The 20,547-nt window shown below is 42.5% G+C and overlaps 1 protein-coding gene across 1 annotated transcript; it reads right to left on the bottom strand.

Annotated features, from left to right (window-relative positions):
* Positions 1-1,111: 1,111 nt before the first annotated feature.
* On the bottom strand, positions 1,112-7,602 carry LOC146830981 (interferon regulatory factor 9-like). Its single transcript, XM_085605190.1, has one exon. It carries the CDS (start codon positions 7,386-7,388, stop codon positions 6,081-6,083), a length of 1,308 nt encoding a protein of 435 aa, XP_085461316.1. The 5' UTR covers positions 7,389-7,602; the 3' UTR covers positions 1,112-6,080.
* Positions 7,603-20,547: the final 12,945 nt, after the last annotated feature.

Genomic DNA, 20,547 nt, shown 5'->3' with positions numbered 1-20,547 from the left:
GTTTGTGGCATTACTACTGTCATCCTGATTTGTAACTGGCCTTTTTTTGGTTCAGGGGCACAGGTCACAAGCTTAATGCTGCACTGTCTGCTCCTACTTCCAACTCTTTTCTTTCTTCTTCGCCCCATTGCTCCCTTCACCCCAGTTTTGAAGCTTAAAGACATTGACAAATGTTTTTAAATGTAAAATCTATATCCTTACAGAGGGTAGATATGGGGATTTACCAGAGGGTAGTGATTCGGTGCACTGAGGGCGAAGAAGTAGAGGGCTGAGATGCAGTGCAGTAACGGTTCAGAGGAGAGATTTCAGAGGGTACAAGAAAACACATGGACAGTGGCACTGGATGGTGCAGGCGGAACAGATCCAAGACCACCAGAGGGTACAGAGTCAGGGACTGCAGAAGGTTGAGTTACAAAGAAAGTAATGAGAAAGGGGCACTCATGGGCAGATGGGTAGGTTACTTAGGGGGCATAGAGGCAGGGCACAAGAGCTTACACAAGAGTATCAGGATATATAGATCAGTGAGGAAATCAGTGGTACTGTCTACTCTATCCTTACTCTTGCGCTTTTTATTAGGTCCATCCCTTAATACTCTCCTCCCTTTCCCTCAGTATTCATCAAACATATTCTCTCATGTGCCTTCTGCCCTTCACTCTCTTGTCCTTCAACAAAGGGTATACTCCATTTTCAGGTTCTCTGCCACATCTGTCAGATATTTTGCACCCCATGCAGGCAACTTCAATCCCTGTCCTGTACCATCCACTCCCACCACAGATAACCTTCAACATTCTGTTAACAATCCTTTTATTCCCCTCAGATACTCTTCTCCAAATAGAATGCCTTCTCTCATTTACACTTCTCAACCACCTGTTTGTCTGAAACTTCCATGTGCCAGACATCCTACCTAATTACATTCTTTAATGTGTGGGCACGGGAAACTCCCAAATGTGAACACCCCAAAATGTACCTAAATAACTTGGCTACAGAATTGATGTTTCAGAAACAGTTTTAACCTCAATTTCATGAGGCAATGTGTCCACAAGTTAAAGGTACTTCGGCAGACAACAAAAATACAATGGATCCAGTAAAGGCCAAATCAATTATTAGGTTCTAGATCAACAGAATAAGTTTAACAGTTTATTACATTTTACAGACAGCCACAAAGGCTGTTCGTAAATACAGCATTACAGGATAGTGCAAAGTCAGAATTGTCCCAAATTAGCAGCAAAATAACCTGATGTTGTAGTTTAAAAATCACTCAATAGTGAAGTAATACTGCCACAAACTGTGCAGCATTATGCTGTATTTGTCTTTTCTTCATGCGTAATTGTCTTCTTCAATGCATAGTTATCTTTTCTTGATGCAAACCCTGCGGCATAATTTGGTCCTCCTCTATCTCATAACTCTAGAGTTAAAGAACCTCACATCTGTAAGCAATCTGGAATGTTCTTGTTAATGCAATGCCATATTATAGGAACAGGATCATTCGTCTTTCAGTATAACAAGTCTCCGCAACTTTGAATGTTTTGTTTAATATACAGGTGCCTCTAACAAAAAGGGAAACATGATAGTTACCTTTCAACAGTCAACTAGTACAACTTAATACATGCAAGGGCACCAACAATAGAGTACAGATTGAAGCAATTTGTCTTCATTTGTACCCCCAAAAAATTATTGAGCCCTTTAAATGTTTTTCATTAGCCCCTCCCTTAGTCCCGCCTCTAGCCCCACCCCCTTGTCACACCCCAGCTCAATCTGATGAGTACCTGCACTTTTTTTTTCCATTTAAAGCACTGCCTATAGTTGTCTTTCGGCCCCGGTCGAGGGAACTGAGACAGACATACAGTAAATAATGAAAATAACATCCCTGCACGGTTGACATTGCGTTCCACGTGCAACCAAGTCTCCCTTGTTCGCACATTAAGTTTTCAAAGGGGCTTGTGCTTGAGGTTAAACTCCCCCCTCTTCCTCGTTCGGTGGGACAGGGGCAACGTTTGTGGGTAAGAGTGATGAAGCGCTGGGCCAACCTCTTAACATTGATAAACCGATGCGTCTTTTTTTATGTCGACCGAGAGGTGAATGGAGTTAGCTTTCAGGTCCACGTGAATAATACATCTCGAAACCATGCTGTAAAGATAACAACATGATTACACAGCCTCCTAAAGAAGCTCAGGCCCATCTGCAGAAGGCAAACAAGACGTTAAGTTATAGCAATACAGAAGATTAATAATACAATTTGATGCTCAGAGAAGAGTCTCTGATCCTCTCTCCTGGATATGAGTAAAGTCTAAAATAATCTAATTTAGAGTCCAAAAAAATGAGGTGATTATGCCTAAATGAATCTCAAAAAGTAGAGTAAAAGCAGAAAAAGAGAAAAATGTGGGAAGGTGTCAGCATTTCAGAAGCTCAGTCAAGAGTCTTCTAACTTCAAGGAAATAAGTGTTAGCCTAAGCAACACTCAGCAGAGAATTCAAGGGAACAGCATAGAAGTCAGTATCTCAAAATCCAAAGGGATAGTTGCCAACAACGTGAGAACACCAGTCATTTCCACACAACACTTCTGAGTAACACCCCTCTGTTTACACCATCAGGGGCTCCATTGTCCTTTCTATTCTCATGTTATGAGCTGCAACATTTGTGGATTCTCCTAGACCAAACCTGGGAACGATATCGTCCTTGGATACCTGCAACTCCTCGCAACTTTACTGAATAGAGACTGTCAGTTAACTCTGGCTCTCCATGTTCTTTGTCAAGGTCTTCTTTTCAGGCTCTCTATTGCTAATACAGTGTTACATCTATTCCCAAACCAACAATCTATGTGAATTCACCTGCAAGGAAAATGACATGCAAGCAGAAATGCAAAAGCACTATTTTATGCAGAAAGAAATACCGGCCTACATGAGTCAACTTAAACATATTACGGTGGACATTTAATATGCGTGTCATTTATGCACACAACTACAAATAAATGAAAATGTCAGTACATTATATTCAAAATCAAATTCATGTTGTAGTTTAGGTAAAGGTAAGACAACTTGAATTACATGAATGTAAATGCAAACTATATTCTAAATTCAAATGTGAAAACAGTGCACATGTTTACATAAATCAGTCACATTTCTAAAGTAAGTAACATTTTATTAGTGTGAGGATGGCTATCAAATCTCTAAAAACTACATTTCATTTAATAAGGTTAAGACACACGGTGTATGTATGAATTTCTAGTGAGTTCAAGTACAACCTTTTACATTAATAACGTTAGGACACAGAATATGTAGTGCTAAGCGCACATATATACTGCATATTTGTGATGTGTAAGGGTGGAGCTTAAATTACGCTGCTCCAGAATAACAAGCATAGGCAAAGCCAATGTGTCTAGCCACCAGGCCTTAACGTCTAACGCATGTTCTGACTAAGCCTTGATAAGAAGATGGGGGGAGAGTGAGAAGGAACTTGCTGGCCACAGTCATATTAATAGCTGTACTTCATAATAGCTTTGAAACAAAAGGATGTGTCTTCTGCTTAGTGAGCATTGTCACTTTTTGGTACATGCCCTATTTTTGTGTGCCACTTGTTGATTACACCCGTTGGCTTTGGGCTACACCCACATACTCGGGAGATGCGTTTTTTCTGTCTAGCAGACTCCAGTTAATTACATCACATTTTTATTTAAGTACGTTTTAGGCAGTTTCTATGAACCCATCATTTTTGCTGTTCGCTGCATTTGTATGCCATTGGACGATGGTCTCTCTCTGACTGCTGTTCCCACCTCAACACTGTGAATTGCATCTTCAAAGGGTGCAAGAGGGTGTGGCATTTAACCCTGGCCAGGCCTGCACTAGTAGTTGTGATGTCAGAGCACTGGGGGGTGTCACCCCTGTGTGTGCTTACCCCATGGTATCGTCAGATTGGGAAGGTGAGTAGTCGGGCATTGGGCTGGTGCCTAAGGATGACCTGTTGGGTTGGTTTTTTAAGGCCTCTGCATCATTTCTCTCCTGCCTGGCCATTGCACTGAGGCTATGGTGGGAGGGGGAGGAAGTGAGTCTGAGAATAGGTTTTACTGCAGGGCGGGCATTGCTCTGGCTATTGAGTCACCTTCACTTCACCCGGGCCACCGTGGCCACCTGACCTAGAAGCAGGGTCATTTCCTCGACCCCTCCCTTGCTGTGCCATCACGTTCACGCCATGGTGGGTGAGGTAGGGTGGAGTGTGTAGGAGTCTCACTTGGACAGCCGGAGATTTTGTGACAATTGGGACACTTTCACCTCATCCCCACCCTCCCGAGAAGCAACCCCGGTGGTCAGTTAATAGATATTTAGATGTAAAAAGACTAACTATGAAACTAGCCTCCCTTTTGTGTCTAATCTCTAGTCGTAGAGTTTAGGATGTTAAGGCATTGGCAGTAATTAACAGGGTCTATAACCCCTTTGGAGTTACTTTTGATATTACTAAGAGAACCAAGACTATGTCTGACTCTATTTTTGTTATCCACGATTCAATGCGTGCAAGCAGCTGTGTGAAACAGATTGCATGAGAGAATTTGATTCCAGAGTGAATGAATTTCGACCAAATGGAGTTAACCAACTAGTGTTTTTTTTTGTTAAGCCCTTTAAATGGTTACCACAACCACTATTGCGAGATGAGTGAAATGTACCATGCAACAAGCTGGTGTCAATTTACAGAAATGTCAGGCTCATTCTATGAGAGGTACTATGGCTAGTTAAGCCCTTTGGAAAGGTGGGAGACTGAAAGATATTATGCGAGCAGCTGATTGGTCAAATACTTATATATTTGCTAAACATTATTGTAAACCAATTGAACATATGTCTGATGTGGTATTAGAGGGGCTACCAACATGCATAATGGTAGCCTCCAGTCCTGTAATGAAATAACGTTGCACCAGTTTTGATGCCAAGAGAATCTGAATTTCATTAAAGACACGGAGGCTAACATTATCCTGCCCACCCACCCCTGTCTTAGGGGATTCTTTTTCTTAATGTTGAAATAAAAAAAATATATGTAGTAAGAGAAAATTAAAATCTTAAAAATTGGTACATTTATCTTTTGGTGTAAGTGATTTGTCTTTTGCTCTTCAGATCTTTAACTGATTTGAGTCTTTAACAAATTCGTATTCTTTTCAGATAATTATCACTTTTGTAAGATTTTATTTGCAAAGGTAAAAACCATATTCACAAATTAGATCGAAAAGTGCATAGTGTACATGGTGAACAGGAGCATTCAGTCTAGCAACTACAGTCTATAGGAGTAGTGAATGTAATATAATGATTAAGAGATAACTGATCGAACCAGCCAACCCACCATTGTTGCGCAGGGGTCTAAAGCACTTAGAAAGTGTTCCCAAAAATGGAAATATTGCAAAAAATATTCAGGCCCCAGCTGCACAATAAGTGCAATTTGCAGCATGGATTTTGAGGAGAGGCAAAACAGAAAGAAAAATGCTTTACTCTACCCCAGCCACTGTGACCAAGATGGAGAAGAGAAGACAAACTCTGTTTGGACAGATTCCTCAAATGCTATCTTGGGCCTTAGAAGCACACACGAGTAGATAGCGTGATTGGAAGATCAAAACAGGCATAAACAGATTAACTGAATATACAAATGTGATGGGTTTTCTCCAGGGAACCAGTGCTTACAGGTACACCTTACCTCAGGCGAAGGGAGGGGTGGGGGGCGGGAGGTGGGTTGTGGTCAGTGTTCCTTAACAACTTAAATATGTCACAATGTGCTACCAATGGATTCTGTTCTTTCTCCTTGTCACACATTTCGAGATCCTAAAGGTGTAATTCTCTTTAGTTATTTACACATATCGGTATATCAAAAATATACATATCTACATACATACAAAAGACTTCAACAAAGAGATAGGGGAGAAGGTTTGGGAAGGAGGGATAAGAGTGAAACAGAAGCCCCTACTGCTGCCTACTAAGGAAAAGGGGTCGGTACACACAGGAGTCTAAAACAGTTTACTACCTAGCCGGGACCATCTAGAAAACTGTGAGGGTTAACAGTATATATACACCATCTCTAGACGGCATATACTGGTTTCTTCTTATCCCTGTTCACGACAAGCTTAAGAGCACACGCTCAGCCGTGGATTGGAAAAGAAGCTCTTCAGACTCCGGGTTCGAAAAGAGAGTGATGGAGTTGCGGAAGGTCTTGGGGACTTCCTGTGTCAGATGCTGCACAGCCAACATCTGCTCCACCTGCACAGTGATCAGCTTGTCTTCCTTCCGGTCGTACTCGGATATTTCCTCACCAAAGCATATAGTCACCTGGTACTTGGGCTGAGGACCCCGACAGCTCTGGTAAAGATCGAGGTCATTAAGGAATTGGTTGGTGTCAAAGACTTTGACATGTGCCCCTTTCTCCAGCTTGTTGCTCATACCAGACTGTGGCGAACATGAGCCTGTCCAAAATACGTGCCCCTGGCAAAAGTGCTGGGCGAAGATGCCCTGTGGAGTGCTGGCTAGCATGAGCCCCTTCTCTAGGAAAGTTAACAGTTCCTGAGTGGATCGTCGCCTATCCGGGTCTGGAACGGTGGTAGCTGGTGGCAGGAAGATGTGCTCCATCTCACTAGCAACCAATGCTGGCCGAGCTGAGGAAATCTTACAGTCCCCACTCAGGATGTCCTTTTGAAGCATCAGATGCACCCCATAGAAGATGGTCACCCGCATGGCATAAATACCTTCCTCCAGCACAAGCGTCGTGTCTGCAGCCTCAGTTGCCACCAAGTTCACGGTGATCTCCTGCTGACTGTCAGCGCTTCTCTGTGGACTGTCGGCAACACTCTGGGGGCTGCCGGAGCCACCCTGTGGACTGTTCGAGGTGCTTCCGATGCCGGAGTCCTCCGGGTACAGCGAGTTGCTGACTGTGGGCACACACTCCACCTCTGCCTCCATGCAGACGAGGATGGATGTTCGCTTGGGCTTCACCTCGTCTTCAGAGGACACATCCCTGGTTTCCTCCTTCACCTTTCGCTTCCTGCTGTTGGATGCCTCTTTTACACTCTGCTCTTCTGGTGGCACCAGGCGGTAGACCTTGTATGGCTCAGAGATGTCCAGCTGGGAGCGATCCTGCACTTCAGCAAACTCAGGGCTTTTGTTGAGGGCGCAGCGCAAGCGCGTCTTCCATGTGGCAACCTCCATCTTGTCTCCATCTTTGTATTTGTTCTTGTATTTTGCCCAGGCCTTGAAAATGGCAGCGTCCTCATGATGGCGAAAGTCCTTCTTGCCCCCGTGCTTCCAGGGAATACGGAAACAGGTATGGTCCGGGTCATCCCAGGTCAGACCAGGGTACTTCCCACTGTCCACTTGTTCAATCATCCATTGCTTGAGCTTCCTCGTGGATCGGACGAAGCCTGCAGCCATCCTGCTTACAATTTCCTCTTGAAGTTCCTCCTGTGGGTAGTAAGTTAGGCTCTGCACTCTGCAGAGTCCAGAGTCCCTGCAGAAGCCGCTCTCCGTACAGTGACCAGTCAGTCAATTTGTATCTCCGCTTCTCACGTACTGCCCAGGCTCGATAAACACTTGGGCTCTGCTCCGCCCCGTTCCTCTTCTCTCGTCAGCGTTGCTGTTTAGGCTAACGCTGGTCGCTTAGGTTTCAATCTCTGGCTCAGCCGCCTTTTCCGAGAAATCACGTGACGCCCAGAGAGCAGCTGAGCAGGGAGGGGGCGTGTTGTGGTGCCTGCTTACAGGACTCTCCGCAGCGCCTACGGGAGAATTTCCCAGGCACTGTACACGCCAGGAAAGCTTTCGTACTCGCCACTAGAAGTGAGCAAGACAACAAATGAACAGGGCAACCGAACCAAGCGCATGTTTGCCATGATCATTATCAATAGTTCAATTCCTGTAAGGAGTTTCACAGTTGCTGTTTCTTAAATCGTTGTTCATCTAAGAAAAGAGAGAACAAGTTTCGCATTTTAAAAGAGCAAGATCATTACGTGCATGGACTATTTATATATTGTTCGTGTTCTATTCTAGAGTGTTTTTGGTTTATGATGTAATGTTCTTTTAAGTGCTGCGTTGAGTGGCATTACAGGATAAATGCATAATGTTAGCACCCCGTGTCTTTATTGAAATTCAAATTTTCTTGCCATCAAAATTGGAGAATCATTATTCAGATGCACTATCTAGGCCCAGAGGGGCTCAGAGTTTATAATCAAATGCCAAAAAAGTGGAAAGAGCTGGTGATTTTGATGTGTTCAAGTGTGCCATTTCGGATTTGGATGAACACTATTCACCCACAGTTTTGTAGAAATTATGAGACATTCATTCTTTCTTTAAAACAAGATCAGAATGAGACAATTGCGGAGTATGTGCCTATTTATAAAAAGCTAGCAGCGACATGCAAATTTGGCATCTACACAATAAGATGATATGGGATCAGATAGTTATGTGCTCAAGAAACAAAGGACTCCAAGAAAAGCTATGGATTGAAGGGGATTCAAATTGAAAGGATACAATAGCATTAGTAACCAAAACAGAACTGTTGTAAAGATGTGCCCAAGCAGTTACTCCTCAAGTGAAAAATCCTTCAGTAAATAAAATCTCAGAAGGAAAAAAATTAACCATTGAATGTATGATGTTACAACGCAAACATTTACAACATCGCAACATCCATTACAACGCATGATTTTACATCGCATGCCATCACAATGCATTTTTAGAAACTACAACACATTCCATTACAACGCATACCATTACAACGCATACCATTACAACGCATACCATTACAACGCATATTACTTTTGGGGCAACAGTAGGGTAAGTGTTGGATAGAGTAGGGGTAACAATTACTATTCCCACTCCAGTGAGTGAAAAAGTAGGGTAAGTGTTGGATAGTGTAGGGGTAAAAATTACTATTCCCACTCCAGTGAGTGCAACAGTAGGGGGTAAGTGTTGGATAGTGTAGGGGTCAAATTACTATGATCACTCCATTGAGTGAAACAGTAGGGCAAGTGTTGGATATTGTAGAGGTAAAAGTTACTATTCCGCATTACTTACCTTATATTGCGTTGTAATGGCATGCGTTGTAGATACATGCGTTGTAATGACATGCGTTGTAGTGACATGCATTGTAATGGCTGTGTTGCAATGGCATGCTATGTAAAGGATGTTGCGTTGTAATGACTGCATTGTAAAGGTAGTGCGTTGTAATGACTGCGTTGTAAAGGTTGCTTCCTGCTACCATTGTGGTAGCAGTGTTCACAATGCCAGATTTGATAGGAGACCAGCAAAAACGGCAAAATGTTTAGAGTGTGGGATCTTAGGCCACTTTGCTAGAGTATGTAGAAAAAAAGGAAAAACAGAATAGAATGTCCAAAGGAGAGTGATTCGGATTCATCAGGGAACGGATTAAAAGAATAGTCTGAGGGATTGTATCCAAACAAAGAGTGCAAAAACAAAAATGTTGTACTGAATATTAAGAGTAATGATAGGAACAAACCTTTATGCATTATTAATTTTGGTTTCCTTTACAGATGGCAGCAGAGTCCCCTTTTTCTATCATTGCTCATACAGTAAGGGATAACAACTTGTAAATAGTATTGGTCCACACCTAGAACCCACTGATGTGAATCCAGAAAGCTTTACTAGAAAAAAAAAATGTTGGGGTATAGATCACTGGTATTTGAGTTTAAAAATATGAGAGCCACGTGAAAGCTGTATGTTGCAGCTGATGGTCCTTCTGTATTAGGATGAAGGGAGCAAAGGGCATTACCCATCATACTTGACCCTAACAGTTGCGAGCAATCTAGTAGATTGTGAAGGTGAAGATACTAAGAAATTGATTCTTAAGGAGTTCCAGGATGTATTTAATGGGAAAATGGCAAACTTAAAGGGTTCCCCCTCAAATAAAAGTGAAAACTCTAGCCATACCTAAAATACACCATGAGCATAATGTTCCAATAATTCTATGAGATGAAGTTAAGCTGGAGCTTGGAAAGTTACACAAGGCAGGTATTGTTGAACCCATTGAGGTATCCGAATGAATTTCACCTATAGTAATAGCCAAACGAGCCAATGGGAAAATGTGGCTAATTGTGGACCTTAGATGTCTTAATGACAGTATTGTGGTGGACCAATTCCCACTTCCAAGAATTAATGAGATGCTTTTACTAACCAAGGGTGCAATGTGGTTCTCCACTATTGACCTTTCCTTCGCATAGCACCAACTTTCTTTACATCCCTTCAGCAGATGTTCTACTGCATTTTGTACTCCTTTTGGATGTTATCAATTTTGCTGTATGCCCTTTGCCTTAGCCTCTGCGACTGTGGTATTCTAGAGACTTATGTCACAGCTTTTTGGTGCCATGCCGGGCATTGTGTTTCTTCAAGATGACATTATCATTGTTGGATGTAATAAAACAGAACAAGATGAGGGATTGTGGAATGGTTTTAAGAGTTTTAAGTAAAAAAAGATTAACTGCGGAACTATCCAAATTCAAACATGCAGGAAAAAAAGTCACTTACTTAGGACATGAAGTTAGTGGTCATGGAGTAAAATCTAAGGAAAAACTTGTAAGTGCAATCATTAATGCTCCTTCACCCAAATCCAAGGACGAGCTACGATCGTTCTTTGGTTTAGCTGAGTTTTATTCAAAATTTGTAGACAGATTGTTTGCTAAAATACAAGCCATGAGAGCGTTATTTCAATTGGTCTAGCATAAACAATCTTTCAATGTGAATAAAGATGCTATTAGCAAAGCACCCAATTTACAAGGATTTGATCCTAAGGCCAGTACAATTGGTATCACCGCTGCAAGTAGCAAAGGTTTAGGTAGTGTTCTCAGTCAGATTGATGAGAATAACAAATGAAGTGGTCATCGCTTTTGCTTCCAGATCATTAACAACTACAAAGGAAAAGTACTCTGTCATAGGACGGGTGACTCTAGAATGTGTCTGGGCATTAAAACACTTCACAAAGTGTTTGTGGGGTAGAAAATGTATCTTAAGATGTGACCACAAACTTTTAACAAGTATGTACCTGGAGCAAAGTATTTTACTGCAGACTTTCTGAGCAGGATGGCATTACCATTAACAGAGATTGACATGGACCCGTGGAATAAGAACTTAGTGGCAAGCATTTCACAAGTAAATATTTTGCAACATAGCTTTGACTTACTAGGACTTGATTACGAGTCTGGAGGTCCACGGAACGCCAGAATCATGGGAGCGTGTCGCTCTCCCAGCCGCCCTCTGATGATTAGGGCGGTAGGACCGCCACTGCCCCGCCGCAGAAGACAGGGAACGGCAAGCCAGGGAACTGCCGTTCCCTGGCAATGTTGCGGCGGTCAGGAGTCATCAATATGTTTGGCGGGACCGGAATGATCCCACCAATCATATTAGGAGTTTCCTCTCCGCCATGGTTTTTATGGCGGGTCCTCCTGCTCTTCTAAGCTATTGGAAGACAGAGTATATGCCCTATTAGGGTTTATACTGCAAAGGTACCCTCCTTAGTTACATATGGACTAGCTCGTCTATCACTATCTGAATGTAAATCTGTTGTTCACATGGTAAGTACACTATAGAAGTGTTACATATTGGCAAGGAAGTCATTGTCCATCAGTGATTTGTGTGAGATTAGGTATGGTCAATATTGTTTACAGGGGTGTAGCACAAATCATATTGACCTTGAAAAGTAGCAGGTTGCATTATTATTTGGTTCTTCTCCATTAGTGATTTTAAGGCTGCATGTTCTTCTTTTGATAGATTCTCTTTTTGGTTTTTATTATGTGTTCTTTCCAGGCTGTCAAGTTCTTTCATGACTGCTTTCGAGAATAGATCTATTTTGTTGCCAGGAGATAATTGCGGGCAATATTTGGATTTATTTTTCAAACCACTAGGTGTATGTGACACAAGGGCGGCAACATAGTCGTACAAAATAAAACTGACTATATAAAGGAAGGACGGAGACAGTTAGATGACCCCACAAAATACAAGAAACTGACTTGTAATTCGATCATTAAAATGACCATGGAACTACAAAAGAACTTAAATATGTGGCACACCTCAGGCTTAATCGATGACAATGAGTTTCAATTTCTCTTCAAGGAACATCCAACTATATATTGTTACTCAGGGAAGATACGTTGGGTCTTCTTAAGTTTCCTATTTCTGAGGCATGGAATGCAATGGTGTGCGCACGGCAGGGGTTGTTAAATCCGGTAGACCCATCTGAAACCCCTACCGCTATCTCGCATTGATTTTCATCTGTATTGCATTATGACTTGCCTTGTGAACTGAACACTATGGAGTGCCTCCTATACCTCAGAAGGTCGTTTATTGATGTTATGTGTTTACACTATGCCAGTGCATGATTGTATGAACAATACATTCTGCACCGGTTCATGATAATGTCCCCCTGGTCTTACTTACTCTTGTGGGGATACTGCTTTCCTTCCTTGCCCCTCTTCTTTTGATTATGTTCTTAGGGTTTTTTGTTATTTAAAAGATTGTTTGGTTGGTTGGCTAATTGACTTGACATGGTGGAGTGAAGCCATACGAAATGTGTACAAGCAACCAATTTATGCATTTGTAATATGATCATACTGCATTGTAACCAAGATAAGCTGCCATGTAGAAAGAGTTTATTTGTACGTGAAACATGGTGTAGGATATCTACTGTTACCGAGTTTGAACTGATGGTAGATGGGTTGTCCTGCCATAGCAATGTTATGTTGGACATTCTATCTTTTGGACTATCTACTGGGACTATATATGGCAATATTGTTAACTGTATTATTCAATGTGAACATTTAATAAACAGATCAAACAAAAAAAAGGAACAGCCAACTATACCCACAATATATTTTCTTCCCAAAATTCATAAGACTCTATGGGATCCACCCGGAAGACCAGTGGTTTCCTTTTGTGAATCCCATTATGAGAACATCTCAATATGCGTGGACCATTATCTAGCACCAATGGTACACAACCTCAGCTCATATATCCTAGACACAGGTTGTTTTTTACACATTTTGGCAAATACTACCTGGAATTCCAACTACATCATGGCCACAGTCGACGTTGTATCATTATATACATGAATAGAACATAGGATTGGATTACAGGCATGTGCGCATTTTTTGAAACAACAAAATATCACTGAACTACAACACTCAGCCATCTCCTTTCCATGATTGGACTGTGTTTATATAACGTCTTTCTGTTTAACCATGAAGTATACCATCAGCAGTGCGGAACTGCCATGGGCATTTCATTTTCACCGAACTATGCTAATTTAACTATGGTCTGTGGGAAAAGGAGATTGCATGGGGAACAGAGACTCAGCAGGCACTGGATACAATCGTACTTTGGGTGCGATATATCAATGATTTATTCCTAATCTGGAATGGTAAAAAGGTCGAGTTTATGGAATACTTCAATACATTGAATCAAAATGATATTGGCTTGTCCTTTACGTGCTCAATCAGCCGCACAAAAGATAACTTTCTAGACACATCTGTATATATTGAACAAGGACAAATACACACTACTCTTTTTAGGAAGAAAACAGCGACCAACAGTATCTTACATGGCACGAGTTTTCACCCGAAGCCATTGCTTAAAAGTATTCCATATGGAGAAATTGTGAGACTACAAAGAAACTGCTCCCAAGATACTGATGCTAAAAACAAAATACTAGAAAGCGCACAGAGGTTACAAAACAGAGGATACAAGCTAAGAGATGTAAACAGAAGCATACATAAAATTGAACAGATGATATGTACTGAAATATTAATTCCAAGAACAGTAACAGTAAAAGAAAGAGAGAACAGAAGTCAAATTTCCAGAGCCTCTAAACAAGAGACGCCAAGACTGTCAAGGCTCACCTGATGTTTCCACTGGAACGAGAGGCAGGAAGCCGATGCACAGGTCCCAACTTCCCGCTACCACTGGTCTGCCCAACAGTGTCAAAGCAATAGGCCAGTAAGCAGGGGGAAGAGGGGAAACAAGGGGAGAAGACAACTGCAGTAGGACCCTCGTCTAGACCTTGGCTGCAACCTCACCGGTAAAGGAACCCTCGGCATGCCGTGGGCAGCAAGAACTTGTCACTGAAGATGTTGAAATCCTGTGCACAGAAATGGTGTCAGTCACCTACTATAATCTGGTTTCTAAAACTAATCTCAACCTCATGCAAAAGGCACAGGACAACGACAACCATAAATTAAGACCTGTTGGTTTCCCCTCTTCCGCTGGTGTCCACTAATTTCACAAATACTGGATTCATAAGCGGTACCACCTGAACAGAGCAAAAGGGAAATTACTCAACGCCAGAGACCTAGTTAAATAAATAAACAAGGTCGTGGAATCTTACCAGTGGTGTGGTGTAATAACACAGAAAAATAGCCTAAAAAATAATAATGAACAACTGCCAATAGGTAGACCGGTCCACTGCGATTCAAAATTATAAAAATTGTGCAGGCTCAACTAATCATCCTTTCATCTCAGGATAAATGCAAAATACTGGTCATACAGAAGACGTATCGGTGTGCAATACTCTTTTAGAACTCATTTACAACATGAGCTCTGTACTACTCAGGCAGCCTCAGAACAACAAGAGAGCACCTAAGGTAATCAATCTTAAATGTAGACTGGTTATAGACCACAGTACAGAAATGCAGATGCTCAGGTATTGCCTCCCCTAATGTGGTAGAATGATTCACGGGGAAAAAACACACTCACTCAGGTGTCTGTCATACACTCCAGCACTAAGCGCGTTACCGCATTGTGCCACGTGTTCCCAATTCGACAAACCCGATATCAGGGAAAACGGAGAAACCAGGAACTGCGGCGTAGTAACACTCAGTGAGGGAACACAAAGAATCTTGGGGGAACAGCAATACTCTGGAGAGGAGAGGAGCCGGGTGTTAGTGGCAGCGGCCGTGATGACCCCGGAAGTGACCTGGAAATGCTTCGGATGGGAAAGGGAATGCAAGAACAGCTAGAACACGAAGCACTCCTCCTGCCCGGAAGCAGGGATTTAACTCCTGGCCTGCTCCGCCCCTTGCACTGACGGCACCCAGGCAGAGCGATCATGACAGAGACTGATTCTCACGTACAGTAAAGAAAGTTCAAAGATCACATGTGTTATTCAGAAGTATTGGCATCTTTTGGTACAAGATAAAGACATTGGAACAATCATTGGTGCACGACCACAAGTAACGTATAGGAAGGTACCGTCCCTGCAGGATAAAATAGTCCAGAGCCATTTTCAAGACAAACCCAAACAAAATTGGTTGGAAGAACAACAGCTAGGCTTTAAAAAATACAACTGTAAAACCTGTAAAATTGGGGTCAACATGAAGGAGATCAAAGAGATAAAAGGCAGGACTATCAAAATTAACCCCTTCGCCGTGCGGCAAATTCTGCCGCGGTGTGAGGGGGGGTGGGGCTGGGCGTGGCGCTCAGGTACGCAGGACGGCTCCCGGCCGTCATAAATCACGGTGGGTGTGTGCTCTTGACGGCCAGGAGCCGTCCGAACTCCGCCCACTAATTAATTTGCCCGCACAGGCGGGGAATTAGCTGCGCGTGGGCAGAGCGGTAACGGTCGGACGGCTCCCAGCCGTCATGAGCACACGACTACCATGACTCATGACGGCCGGGAGCCGTCCAGAGCACCCATGAGGTTAACCACAGGATCACCTGTACAACACAATTTGTGGTCTACGTCATCCAATGTGCATGCGGATTAAAATACATTGGGAGCATCATCTGCATGGTAAAAAAGCGAATATTGGAACACATCCGTGCTGTTAAAAACAAGGACTTGAACAGCAAGACACATAGCCCATGTCAGAATAATGATTGGAGACGTATGCAATTTTTTGGGCTAGACACCGTTCCACAAAGTTAAAGAGCAGGTGACAGACAGAAAAAGCTCAGACGATTGGAATCACAATACATTATCAGGTTACGTACCAAGACCCCCAAGGGACTTAATAATGACGAGGAACTTTATGTCCATTTATGAACATACAGATTGTAGATACTTCATGTACCAAGAGACAGCCTCCTTGCAAAAGCAAAATTATCAGCAAAAATATTAACCAAGATACTTATTGCAAAATAATTCACTATTCCAAAAGAATTACGAAAAACATCTAGCAACATGTCCCTATTGAGAGAATTATAAATGCCAGCTTGATATATTACTTAATATGACAACAACACATAAGGCTACTATCAGCATCCATGTATGAATGACCTCTGAGAATATCATTATCTTAGCAAGGAGATACTATATCTAATAAATGAATGGTGATATAAAGAATATATATATGTTCCAATGATAAAAATTCCAAGGATAAGTGATAAAATAACTTGAGCCAAAGTCTGGCATTTCAACAAAAAGAAAGAGACTGCGAACTCTCGATGAAAACAAAGGGAACAAGGATAACAATTGCTGGTAAATACAAAGATAACAAACTGAATTACAAACCATATATAGTACTTCTGTTAACATAACAGGAGTAAGTTGAAGACGGAATATTTTATAGAATTCTCCTGGCAGATCGTCTGGGCCAACAGTTTTCCCCCCCGGAAGAGAATCTATAGCTTGCAAGAGCTCTTCCATACTTATTTCAGCTTCTAATACATCACGTGCTTCCGGAAGTAGTGTATCAACGCCGACCTCCCGCAAATACTCTTGTATTTCCAACTGATGCATATCATTGTCACTAATATCTTCACTATACAGGTGTTGATAAAATTTTTGGAAAGCGAGCAAGATGTCCCCATCCCCGGACACCAAGCCAACATCTGGATCTTGGATATTTTTAATACGCGTAGCTGTTTCTCTCTCTTTGATTCTTGAGGCTAACAAATGCCCTGCTCGCTCACTATTTTCAAACATTTTAGATTTCCAGATTAAAAATTTGCTGGCTGCCTTAGCCTGCGAGAGTTCAGTTATGGCTGATTTCGCTAAAATAATCCGAATTTGAGCAGAGTCACTATCTCCACCCATCTGTACCTGAGTAACCAGATTCTGTTCTGCTTCTGCCAATGCTGTATATAATCGTTTCAGTTAAGCCTTTTCCTTCTTTTGAGATTCCCAACCAAACCGTGTTGTTTCACCCCTAACCCCTGCCTTTAATGTATCCCAAACATTCTGAATACCTGGGCTATCAATATTTTCTGCCAAAAACCTAGTGATCCATAAAGACATATTATCAATATATTCTATATCCTTAAGCAGGGCGTGGTTAACCGTCCAGATATTAGTTTGAGTCCTACAGATCAGTGTGTTTATTTCAAGCAAGAGTTGATTATGGTCCGACATTACTCGTGGGAATCTAATAATTCCAGAACCTTGAAGTAAAACGGGTGAAACAAAAAAATAATCCAGCCATGAGCATATTCTATGAGGTGCAGAAAAATATGTAAAACCGGGATCGTCCGGATTATAAAAAGCCCATACATCAGTTAAACCATGCAAATCTATTAAGTGTTGTAGAGCACGGTATACCCTAGGCTTTCTCCCAGCATATACACTCCCTGATTGATTTAAAGTTCCACACTCTATATTAATGTTCAAATCTCCACATATAATAAGCGGGGATGGCCAGCCTATCAGCTCTAAGCTAAGCCAATTAACTACGGTAGGGTCATCCAATACAGGACCATAAATAGAACAAAGTGTAAAAAATTTAACCTGAAAGTTACCATACACTATTACCCAGCGACCCAAGCTGACCGCTACGGAACGGGTAATATTGACCTTTCCTCGTCTTGCTAAGATTGCAACACCCTTAGTCTTAGCCTCAAGTTTAGTCCAAGATACAAGCTGGAATCCCTCAATCTCCAAAAGTTTATGCTGACTGGCTTCAACATGTGTTTCCTGCAGACAGAGAACATCTGCCCGCAGGAAGCGCAGGTCTTCCCTTATCCGACGTCGTTTGGACGAGTTATTAAGTCCACATATATTTATTGATACAATTCTTAAATTAGCCATACAGAAGAAAAAAATACATCCAGTAGCCCCTTCTCGGCCCTTTGCACAAATTCAAATTTGGTTGAATTATCATAAAATCGGTTTCCAACTCCTCCCAAAACAGATCTCCGTCCGCAGCCCCCCGCCCCTCTAAAGCTCCTTCCCCCCCCCCCCAAATGCAGGCAAAATAGGTCAATAAACCCATGTGATGGCTTCCCTTACCCGAGTGTCCCAAGGTCGCTCCCTGCCTCTAAAATCTATAATCCAGCATACCCCAAAAAAAAAGGAAAAACGAATAAACCCCAATCTGATACACTAGTTAAATCTTTAACCTTCCCCAAGTCCTTTAAGGTATTCTTCAGCCTTGATCTCTGATGTAAATACCCGTGTTCTGCCAGAAAATATAACCTTTAGGCGTGCGGGGTTCATTAAGAACACCTCGCACCCTTTTTTTTGAAAGGGAGTAATCAGGGAGCGGAGTCGCCACCTCCTTTCCACTGTTGTATGGCAGAAATCTGGGCGAACGAAAAAAGTATGCCCTTCTACAGATCTTTTGGCATCAGGACGAGCTTTCTCAAAAATAGCTTGTCTCAATAAAAAATTACCAAAAATAATCAGGATTGCTCTTGGTTTAGCTCCCGAATCTGGGCTCTTTCTTAACATTAGGGGAAACCGGTGGACTCGCTGAATCTCCGAATCCCATGACCATTGAGAAAGTTCTGGGAAGGCAGCTTTAAATAGTTTTAAGACAAAGCCTCTAATATCCTCCCCCTCTACATTCTCTTCAATTCCTAATAATCTAAGATTATTTCTTCGAAGTCTGTTCTTGGAGTCCTCCAGTTTCCACATTATATCAGCCAGTCTATCATCATTTGATGTGGTTTTGATATCAGTGTTTTGTAGCCCCGCCTCGAAATCAACAATTCTTTCCTCCAACGCCGTAGTCCGGGCAATAACCTCAGAACATGCTTTTGTATTTCTTCGAATTGCGCCCTGAATCTTCAGCGTAGCAAGTTGAGCCCTTTTATGTTCTTGTCGTGCCTCCCCTTGTATTGATTTTAACAAGGCATAAATCGCAGAATTGGAAGGAGGAGAATTAAATTCCTCACGATCTTCTCTCTTTTCTTTTTTGTGAGCACTGGGTTTCTCTAAACCTGCCAAACTCATTGTAGCCTGAGTATAATCCCATTGAAGTTTATTGCTGGTCTCAGAGCCATCGCTGTCTTCGGCCTCTAAACCATGCTTTGAAGCAATCTTAGAATTATTGTAGCGAGTAGAGGCCTTCTTAGATGTGCTCGCTGTTTTTGGAGGGCTATCAAGCTCGCCACTTGAAGTTGAGTTATTGGTAATAAGCCCTCCCTCGGACTCAATGTCTGACTCTTCTGCTACAGAAAAGAAGCTGTCCCCATCAATCGGTTCCAGCGAGGGGCCCTTGTTCTTTTCTAACCTCCCACCGATGGGGGTTTGAAAAGTGTAGGAAGTTACAGCAGAATCATTTGACCCCCCTGGTTTCTCTCTACTAATTGCTTCATTGTTTATTTGAGGAGATTTAGCATTAGATAATTCCAAAGGACGTTCAGTATAAACCAGATCTCCAGCGGTTTTACCATCCCCTTCATTACTTTCAATCGCCACATCCATGGAGCCCTCGTTACCCCCCATTAGAAAGCTTACAGGATTTATCACAGATGCTGAAGAGACCTGTAACTGATTTTTAGCTACCATGTTCTTTCCGGCAAACATCCCAGGGACCGTTAGCATTTTCACCTGATCAAATTTATCCAAAGTAGAAATAGAGGGTACTATTCCAGTTTGATTAAAAACTTTAGTAGGGTTGTTGCAGGGCGGTTTCTCAAAGGCTTTGTCCGCCTTATCTCCTTGTTTTCCTTTAACCAAGGCGGCTTTACCCCCACTCACCGTAGATATCCTTCCTGACGACTTCCCCAGCTTCTCCGCCTTGCCCGTAGTACTATCCGCTTTGTCAGCGGCAGGATTTCTCCTCCCCCCGACACCAGCACCGACCGCCGGCTGCTCTCCTATCGATTTTGCTGCTGCAGAGCTTCCGCTTTTGCGGACAGGCATCCCGACGAACGCGGCAGACTCGTTCCTCCCTTCCACCGCTATCCACACCCGCCAGGCCCTCAGGTGTGCGCGGCTCAGAGAGGCGGAGACCACCCGCAGCCAGGGTTGGCGAACGCGAAACACGGTGAGCATAGGTTTTTCCTCCTTCTTAGTTAAGGGGGCGTTAAGGAGAGACAAATAGTTCTTTCAGGGAGTCAACGTCGTGTTGTCAGTAATATAAATCCAAGACAGAGCATGTCTTTTTAGCTCATAGGTGAGTATGCGAGTAACTGCTATTCAGACCGGACAGCGGGAGCGACCTTCACTCGGTATCAAGCGGCCGCCATCTTGCCTCCGATTTCCCAAGTCTTTCTGTAAAGTTTAAATATGTTTTATATATTCATAGTGAAAGGCCTGTGGAAGAATGAGTGGGTGTACAAGTGTGTGAATAAATGATTGTCTAGGTGCGTTACTGACTCTATAAGTGAGTCATTAAATGTATCTTACTGCAGACTAGTGACTAAACTGTGTGAA

Source organism: Triturus cristatus, chromosome 5_1 (genome assembly GCF_964204655.1).
Source record: "Triturus cristatus chromosome 5_1, aTriCri1.1, whole genome shotgun sequence".
Taxonomy (NCBI): Eukaryota; Metazoa; Chordata; class Amphibia; order Caudata; family Salamandridae; genus Triturus; species Triturus cristatus.
This window is presented reverse-complemented; position numbering and strand designations above follow the sequence as displayed.